General features: G+C 37.0%; 1 protein-coding gene across 2 annotated transcripts; it reads right to left on the bottom strand.

Annotated features, from left to right (window-relative positions):
- Nucleotides 1-514: 514 nt before the first annotated feature.
- Nucleotides 515-7,282, bottom strand: LOC132184326 (serine/threonine-protein kinase MPS1). Of its 2 annotated transcripts, none has more exons than XM_059597920.1 (6): nucleotides 6,915-7,282; nucleotides 5,789-6,202; nucleotides 4,587-5,623; nucleotides 3,785-3,985; nucleotides 2,352-2,513; nucleotides 515-1,412 (listed from the first exon to the last, which is right to left on the bottom strand). In XM_059597920.1, the coding sequence occupies exons 1-6, from the start codon at nucleotides 7,075-7,077 to the stop codon at nucleotides 834-836; spliced, it is 2,556 nt and encodes an 851-aa protein (XP_059453903.1). In that variant the 5' UTR covers nucleotides 7,078-7,282; the 3' UTR covers nucleotides 515-833. The 2 variants fall into 2 exon arrangements, with proteins under 2 accessions (XP_059453903.1, XP_059453911.1); XM_059597928.1 differs by having other exon boundaries at nucleotides 4,587-5,554.
- Nucleotides 7,283-9,924: the final 2,642 nt, after the last annotated feature.

Genomic DNA, 9,924 nt, shown 5'->3' with positions numbered 1-9,924 from the left:
ATTGGATTTAGTGTTCTCTTTATCGTCATTTCCAGTGTTTTCGTTAATATTCAAATTGTTAATAGTGTAGCCTTTTACTTGTAATGTAACTTTAGTTCTTTCATTTCCAGGAAATTCCAAGGCACAGATTTATCAAAAACAAAGTCATTACATATTTGTAATCTGGCTTCATTCTTACAATGCATGAGTACTAGGATTTAATCTTGTGACATATCCGAGGGTCAAATTAAGCCTTGCTACGTCAATTTTGTGGAATATTTATGAGATGTTTGTGTTGTATGTAGCATTACTATTTTCTTAATCGATGTTTTTGGGACAGTTTTGACACGTGCAGCATGCCAAATAGATTAAGAGAGTGATAGTTTATACGATTTTCTGTGCCATGACCCCCACGCAGTGGTAGTGAAGAAGGTTACTTCTCTCTTACAGCAAGGACGTATATTGAAAAAAGATATCAAGGGATGATTCAAGATTTTTCCATCATAAGACCATGATATCAGATTTGCCAGCTTGGTTAAATCTGAAAATGGACTGAATACAATCTCACTGTACAGAATTGTTTACAGAAATTAAATTAAATTTCTTGTCCTGCTATGCTATGATCAACACTGCAGAAATCAATACGAGTGAATTATGGATGCCTGATAGGCTGATAGCATATATTAGTTTTCTCCTATTAAGAGAACACAACAACACAACAAGGCTGATTACATATTTCAAAAGATGAAGAAGCATATATAGCCGATCATGATTTTCTTTCAGGGCGAAAAGAACTGACCAAGGTCGAAACACTCAATACATACATATACTGAAATACATTCCCGGATCTTCACTTAATTCTCTGAGTTTGTTAAACGTTCCTGGAGCTGAAAGCAAAGTTTTGACATCTGGGAAAGCAACTTGCATTGTTGGTCTCGTGATGTTAATAATGGAGATGTTATTTTCTGAACTGGGTCCTTGAGCAGTTCTTCAAGCTGACAGCATAGAGCTGAAGCTTCCCGGTCACCGGCACAAGTTTCAGCAATAAGTTGGAGCAGTTTACAGCTTTGGTCTTGAGAGGAAGATAGCCGAGGTTCCGGCGGAACCGGGGGAACAAGAAAAGGGTGTTGAAGCAGCTGAGGGATCCTCCACCTTTCATTACGGTCCCATGCGAGACACTTCTTCATAAGATCAAGAAGCCAGGGGTTAGGAACTGGCTCATACGTAATCTCATGGTTTGGATCTGTTATAACTTTGAACTTGGCCCAAAATGTCTTGTACTCTGCAAAGGGGGTCCTTCCATATACCATTTGATAAAGAATGCAGCCAAGGGACCATATGTCTGATGGCCGACCACACTTTATGATGTTTCCATTTGCATCGTTTTCATTGCACATAAATGCCTCTGGAGACATGTAGCTCAGTGTACCCACCTGCGGTGCTCAAAATATGAGAACTAAGCAAAAGTACGACATAACAATTATTCATTTATGCCAAGCACTCTGGTTTATCAGGTGATTAAACAGTACAGCATATACCAATGTCAGTTGTGGATGCAGACAAAGTCAAGGGTGTTTTGATGATTAAAGCAAAAGGTTCTGAACAAACAGTAAGAAAAATGATATTAAAAAATTGAAATCATATTATAATGTTAACCTAATCGTAGAAATACAATTACCCGTGTTGGAGTAATGTATAACCTCACATTTGTCTGATTCTTGAATACTCAAAATCCTATATCACTAAACAAAAATAATTCTATAATAAACAACAGAGCTTGGGAATAACGTTCTCAATAAAATTTCCTATCAAAAGTCCCAAATTAACTCAAATAATATAACTATAAAAAAAAAAATTTACAAGAACATAAATTATTAGTAACACTAAATGACCTCAAAATTTTCATATTTATACTAAAAATCGAGTAGGGTCAGAAGCAAAGTAAAAGCATATAGAATGGTAGAGAACTTCTACAGACCTACTTGGTAATATTTGAATTCAGCTAAAGGAGCCATAGTCAGTACCTTGGAGGACCAATGCCAATACATATATTGACTAATATGCACTGTGTTCAACAATAATTTTTTTTTATTATTATCATTTTTTTTATATAAGTAATCAGCAAATATCATTAAAAGTGTAAAGGCGCCCCTAAGTACACATAAAGTATATAAGAGAAAGCAGTTAGCTAGGAGCAAAAAGAAACAACCATAATTATAAACTTGCAATCCACCAATTATTGCACTTCCGCAGCATGAAAAGCAAGAAGACACTCATCCTTCTAAATGTGGCTACATATGATCGGTCACCAGAGAGGAACACAAACTAAATGATATATATATAACCTATTTGTGGGCATAAATAAAAATTACCTGTGAATCCCTTTGGATGTTAGTGGTATCACTCATTATAGCTTTGGCAATGCCAAAATCAATTAGCTTTAGGGAACCCTTGACAAGAAGGAAATTAGCTGGCTTTAAATCTGAGTGCACTATCCGTTCCTCATGTATTGTGCTGACAGCGTGAAGAATTTGCTGCCAAGTTTTTCAACAGCATAATTTCAGTTTCCATATATAAAACAATCAGCAAGGTTACCTTGTCGCAACTAAAGTGAACTAGTTCGTGTACACACTAGGGCACAAATACTCTTATACTGAGGGAGCACATGCCTCAGTACCTTGGCACATCTTTCAAGCATAGTGCAAAAACAGTAATCCAGATCCTGGTCCCTTGAATTGTACAGCAGCACAATATGGAGAAAAGTGGCAACAAGTGCAAGAGAAGTCAAAGCAAATGAAGGTATTTCACTTGTACAATGCCAAGTGAACTAGTCAATTGTGGGTTTGACAATTTGGAACTCAAATAAGGAAATTGACACCATAATCACCTTTAACCACAACATACCCTTGCTTTAAGACATGTTACAGAAAATATATTTAAAGATACAAATACTCAGGGAAAAAAAAAATTGCAAAATTTCAGATCAACATAATGAATTGGTTGAACTTCAATCAGATATTCAACTTCCCACTTGGAAAACATGGTAGTCCAGGAGTTATTTAACAAATGAAAAAGTAAGATCTTGCAAATTTCTTTAAGGAACACACGCCGGGGGGGTTGATTCTCTATGGGTCTAAAATTAAAAAAATGATATTCAACTTATCTAAAAAGTTTACATCAGTTTAATTTTTTCTCTATGGGCAATGAAGATATTTGTGGAACATAACAAAACAATTTTTAAATTTTTCACTATGGGCAAGTAGAAGAAGATATTTGTGGATTTGTGGACTATCACAAAACAATAACACTAAACAAAGAGCCAAGAACTACCAAACTTCTAAACAATTTGCAAACAAATGCAACTATTAGGCAATCGCAATTGTAAGCACAAATACAGATACAAAGCAATAGATAAACTAGCAATTGTTTCCTCTGTCCCATAATAGATGAAGTACTTTCTTTTTTCTGTTGTCTTAAATAGATAAAAGTTTCCAAAAATAAAAACATTTTTTTATAAGTAATGTAATCTCATTAGAGTAGTGCAAAAGGGGCGCAACCCTACTACATAGGAAGTATACAAAAGAAACCCCATATTAAGGAGAAAAAGAAGAAAACAAAAACAAAAACTCAAAAAAAAAAAAAAAAAAAAAAAAAAAAAAAAAATTATCCATTTTCAAATGTGATTTCTTGGCCCAAGAACATTTTAGAAAAAAGAGTATTTGTTTCATTAAAATACATGTTATTTTTAAACTTTCATCTATTTTGGGGAGGGAGTACCAATCACAGAAAGGTATAGCTTGAGTACCTGCCAGTAGAAGCGGAGCCAGTTCTCGTCTATGGTCTGATTGGAGCCATCCATTTCCTTCCACTTTTGGGATAGCATGTGTGCCAAATCAATTTCCCCATATTCGAGTACCATGTATATATATCCATCATCCTTGACTCTGCCATCTTTATTACTCATGGAGCCGTTCATGACTTCCTGGAGCAAAGCCTCATCTGTCACCTAAGAGCAAGATTGGGTTTAGATTCACTCAAGTATATAAGAAAGACAAATTAGACTGTAAAAAGCATTTCTACTAATAACCTAAATTATATGACAAATACAAAGAAAAAAAAACATAATAATACTCAACCCCATCTGAGTTTTGACTGTTTTGAATGTCTGGCCAGAAACTCAACCTCATCTTTAAATACTTTTGGCTCACTCATGCCCTTCTGTAGACCACAGTTTTGACATCTGAAGCCCCCTTGCTGGACTTTTTGAGGCAGCTTGGTTGGACAATTTAAACAAACTTGACTCATTTAAATATCAGGGTATCCTAAAAAGCATCCCTCTAAGACCAATTGTTTGTCTGGCTGCTTAAGTGCCATCTAACCATCAAAACCTTACTGCAGAAGACTAAGCTGGCAAGTTAAAGACATTTGAACTACACTTTGGAATCATATTGGGTTCTCTCTTAGAAACAGCTATGTCAAAATTTAAGTAGCATGTTTTTCTGTACACATGATAATAGATGCCCTAAAGTAGACTAAATAAAGAAATTATCTGAAAGCAATGACTTGCATATTATTGTAATTAATAATTTTAAGTTGAAAGTGAGTACCTCAAAGTCAATAAGCTGTATAATGTTGTTCTTCCCTTTCAACTTTTTTAAATATTGAATTTCTTGACAGAACCCATATGCAGTGGCATAATCACGACCTTTGAGCTTGATTTTTTTAAGTGCATAGATCGCACAGTCTGATGAAATAACCTTGTGGACCTCACTGCTTCCCCCACTACCTATCTTTCCAAGCCTCTGATAAAGCTTCCCTTTAACTTTGAAGAACAAGTCAGGGTCATAACTCCTTTTACGAGGAGCTGATGCCCCTTTCCCACTTGCAGCCCTCTCTTGTCTTTCTGATTTAGAAGGTTCCAACTTCACATCTGAAGATGAGTTTTTGGACAAGGGACCTTGAGATTGCACATTGGTAACATCACCAGCATATCCTTTCCCCTTAGTTGACTTATTGTCATGAAGAGATGGATTTTCAGGAATGTCAATTTCCTTTGGCACTCTGCCCTGTTGCTCCTTAGAAAGGTCATGTTGCTTCACTTCCACATGGGTATCAATAGCAGAGTTAGAAGCCTTGCCCGCGATAGCTTTCTCATCAATTATCATTTCACCAACATCCTTTGGTGAAGGATTTGAAAGCTGGACCACATTTCCCTGACCTTTACATTGGGAATTAATATTAATATCTACCAAAGGTTCTACTGCCACGTGAGAACTGTTATCTCGATGCAGATGAGAGCTACAGGTTGTTAAATTCAGCATGGGTGCTGAAGTTGAGTGGACAGATGTTGTGGTAGCACATGATGGCCCAACAACTGAAGATTGAGTAGCAGGCTGGCTTAAGAAGTTTCTAAGCTGGTGCAGCTGATCCTGGACATCTGTGGTTCTCTTTGCCAACAAAGAAGTAATCCCAGCAGCAGACCTTTCGGAATCTGTATTATGAAAGCTCCGGTGCTTCGGGTCATCGTTAACAACTGTTGATGCCTCAATTTGATTGCTTGCAATCCATTCCATTTCTGTCAATGCAAGTGAACCCATATGAGATGATAATTTCTCCAATCCAGTGGCCATTCCATCATCGGCCCCTGCATGTTGAAAGAGGAGAAAAATATATTGTGGAGCATAGTGACAAACTCAGGAATTCTACAGCATTACCAAATTCACTATGTCACCTGGAAAGCTGCCACAAATGCACCAAAAAACAGAAACTGGATTCCTAGCACTTTAAAAGAGAAGGGACTGAATATTACCCTGGGAAACAGCATTGCTTCCAATGGAAAGCTGGACCTTTTTGTGACCATCAGCGTTTTGAGATTCTCCATGCAACAAAGGCATCGCTCTGTCATCCTTACAACCAGTAACGAATTTAGGTTGATCTCTCTGCACATCAAATTGATTGAAGCTCTCATCAAAGGTTTTGGTAATAGTGCCTGAAATGGAAGGTGGAGTAATTGATGCATCATCTTGAGTTTCCCCAAGAACAGTGGCTGCACTCTTAGTCGCTACAATTGAACCCTTCGCCATGTGACCCTGTCTCAGTGAAACCACATCTTGAGACTTCTTGGCATCTACCATAGGACCCACGCTAGAATCTGAAGTTCTTGACACTTCCCGTTGGGGAACCAACATCCGCCTAGGCCTTAAAATATTGGACTGCGCTGGGCCTGAAATTTCCTCAGAATTGAACATTACAAAAATGTCATTTTCGTTCATGCATAGAATCGAAAGGATCAGAAGTGATGGCCAAAGGTTAAACAATCATATAAATGAATTTAATTCAACCGCAAAATCCTCATTTGTCTTCAGACAGAAAGCCAAAAGAAATAGCATTTCACAAAAGCTACTGGAGAAAATACAGTGATTAACATTACTAAACATCATATAGTAACAAGCAAAGCTTTCAGTACATATACTTTACTTAAAGAAAAGAAAAAGGTTCAATTGAAGTAAATCAAACTCGGAGGCTGCTTCAAAAAGACGGCAAATTCTTAACTCTAAATCATTGAAGAACCCCACACCTGTCTATCTCTAAATGCAGATACAGGAAACATTAAGAGAACTCCCAATTTTGAGTTCATATTTCATTGAAAAACTCACCGCCCAAAATAAATCGCAGACACTTACTTAACAGACTTTTCAGCAATAAAACTAAACAGATAGTTAATTTATAGCGAAATTGATGAGAAACCCACCCAAATAAACCCTAAGTTTTAACTTTTCAGTGAATGATACTAACGCAAATACAGGAAGAAAAAAAGAAAAAAAAAAAGGCAGAAGAAACCCTAAATTCAGCTTTCAACTTATCGACCTAAAAAAAACGCCAAGTGTTTCACATTTTAGGAACAATTAGACCTTGAGAGAGAGAGAGAGAGAGACCAATAGGGCGGTGGCGCTTGAAGGCGGCCTGGACATTGCGGAGGAAGTCTGGCGAAGAAGACGATGAGGACGACGTCGTCGTATCCTGTGGCTTCACGGTGTTTGGACGGATCAGAATCCTCTCCGACGCAGGTCGGACCGGAAGGTTAGCCTCCCCATCCATGGCAGGATCTCAACGGCATTTCTATTGGGATACAGGAAAATAATATATGAGATACAACTGGCGGGAAGGGATTCAGATTAGGCCTCGAAGGTGCCCCATGGGCATGAGGGTTTTCGTAATCAGGTTGAGGGTGATTCTCGCCGATGGGTCTCTCGGTGACACTCACGCCACTCACTGATGAGTGTGTCAGAGAGGGAGAGCGTGAAAATTTTGAACGGCCTATTGCCGCTCCTCCTGGTGCCTACGCTTTGCTAGCATTGGGCCTTTCGTTGGGCTTTTTCTCTATTCTATTTTATTGGACCCATCCAGGAGCCTGTCAACAACAATCTCTAAGTGGACCTCTTTCTTCTCCGATCAAATGGTGATATTAGGCCCATTTTCTATTTTAAAATTGAGTAATGCATATTCATTTGACATCCACTAACATGACGTATTTTAAATAATTTATTATATCAACTGGTGTGAAATAAATGTAAATAGTAACATTAATATTTAATATTGGTCCATGTTGCAGGTCTCTTAGAGTAATCAACCACTTTTTTTTTTTAACATGTCCACACTAAAAGCATGTCCCCTTCAAAACACATTATGTTAGCCAGTGGCATGAGTGTAGTACATTTGTGTAAAAAGTAGCAGTACGCCTTAAAGCTAATCCATGTTACATTTCCCGTAGAGTAATGTTACTATTCACACTCACTTACAATACTCATGTCACATTGACTAATGCAGCATGTTTTAAGTGGCTATACATATCAATTTAATAATATGACACGTCAATCAGTATGACATGGGTATGCTTTCTCTTGAATTAATGCAAAAAATAGGAATAAAATGATAACACGAAGTGCTTTCATGTACCTTGCCATTTGCTAGTGAAAAAGCATATATCTCTTGGCAAGAAGAGCAAGAAAAGAGAAAAGAAAAAATATTTTTTAACTTTAAACTCACTTGTGGCCTTTGAATTTCTCCCGTCTATTTTGGACCGGAAAGGACCCGGATCCCGATGGAGGAGGACAAAATTCAAAGTTTCCTACTCTTTTTCTTGTTGAAGTTTAAAATGGGCGAAGGAGGAAGAACAAGGCCTGACATGCTGTATAGGCTTCGGCCCATTTCCCTTCCACAAGGACTCTGGGCTAAAACACCATCTGATAGCTCATAGCCACATATAACCACAAGCCCATTTTCGATAAGCCCTAGACCACTCTTAGCTAAATATTGCGTTCGGGGGACCATGGTTATAACACCCCAACCCGCTAGGATTAGGCTGGTTAACCTAAAAGCCTTGCCAATGTCATAAATACGACACACGGAACATTAACTATAATATTTGGACGGAACACTAACCGTGCAAATAAATGCAAAAATTTATGTATTATCAAGGCAAGTGAGTTCGGCACGTTGAAAACTAAAATTACTTTCAAATTTTCAACGACTTATGTGGCACTTCTAATACCATTAGATTGCCCAAACTAAAAATTGGAATTGAGCTCCTAAAACTAGATGATCGCATTGATCGGCAGTTGACAGTAACAATTTTATTTATTATTTTTTTTTTTCTCTTCCATCATTTTGAAATATATATTGTAAAAAAGTACAGCTTATGGATTGCATAAGATCATTTGAATTCAAATATGTAAAGCTAGTGCTCACTGTTTCTGATACACCCATTGTTTATATCATAGTAACCGATATATTCTTTCCTAATGCCTCTCTGAAAGCATTTTTTAACAAAGAAATTCCAAAGTGCATTAATCTTTAATACTTTTTTCCTTTATTTTCAATTGGTATTTGAATTCCTATCCCAGTCACTCTGATCTCAACTTCTACTACACATACATACACATCACTGAGTAACGGTAACCAAGAAACATGTTTCTGTTAACTTTTGTGCATGGGTTAGAATATGAAAAGTAATTAACTTCAAATGGTGAATTAATATCCACCAACTTAGTGGGATAAGTGTGAATTTTTGTGCTTCTTAAAGTAGAAGCTTTATTCCACAGAGAATCTGATTTTGAGGCAAAAGGAATCAACCAGGCAGCTTTTACCCATAAGAGGCACCATTATGGCGCAATTAGTGTGTACCTTAATGTTTGTGCCCTGCGCTCAGCCCAAAACCCCCCCACCTTCGATTACAGCCCTGCTTTCTCTGCTAACCCACTTCACCATTAATTGCTGTTGGAGTTCGAGAGTAATGTTTCCCCCCACCCACCCAAAAATTATATATATATATTAAAAAAAAAAAATTGCGACTATAAAATAACTTCAGTTGCATGTACTGTGCAGTGCAGTGCTGCAATGGATCTCAATATTCAAGAGATGATTGGTACTTTTATATAGATGAGACAAGGAAGCTAAAAGTGAGGTTTGTTAATATTACTTTTATCAAAACTAGGTAAGAGAGGCTTTCGTGGAATTTTTTTTTTTTTTTTTCAAATCAAATGGAAAATTAACTGAAGTTTTTTTTTTAAAAAAAAAAATATATGAAAGGAAGGGAGAATGTTATTCACCAATCAGAAATCCTATCAACTTGTACATTTGATAGAGAAAAAAGAAAAGTCATTAAAATTTCCCATCTCTCCCTCCCAGAAAAGTATCATCTTCCTTTCAAATTTCCTTCATTTGCTTTTTTTTTTTTTTCTTTTTTTTTTTTTGTGTGACATGCCCGCACAAGATGAGGGAAGGAGATTCGAATTAGTGACCTCCACTTCATTAGACATGATTCCAGCCAATTAAACTACCTCTTGGAGACCTTCATTTCCTCCGGTTAGTGCATTTAAAATGGCAAAATTGTCCAAATTTTTTTGAGGTTCAAATTTTTGAACAACACTACCTTTCTATATGTAC

Source organism: Corylus avellana, chromosome ca1, assembly GCF_901000735.1.
Source record: "Corylus avellana chromosome ca1, CavTom2PMs-1.0".
Taxonomy (NCBI): Eukaryota; Viridiplantae; Streptophyta; class Magnoliopsida; order Fagales; family Betulaceae; genus Corylus; species Corylus avellana.
The sequence above is the reverse complement of the archived record's forward strand: the minus strand, read 5'-3'. Positions and strand labels throughout refer to the sequence as shown.

Excerpts from the sequence above, each read along its gene's own strand:
- LOC132184326 (XM_059597920.1), bottom strand. The coding sequence starts at position 7,077 with ATGGATGGGGAGGCTAACCTTCCGGTCCGACCTGCGTCGGAGAGGATT. Across the intron at positions 5,624-5,788 it reads AAGCAATGCTGTTTCCCAGG|GGGCCGATGATGGAATGGCC; the intron begins GTAATATTCAGT and ends TTCAACATGCAG. Across the intron at positions 3,986-4,586 it reads TACAGCTTATTGACTTTGAG|GTGACAGATGAGGCTTTGCT; the intron begins GTACTCACTTTC and ends TCTTGCTCTTAG.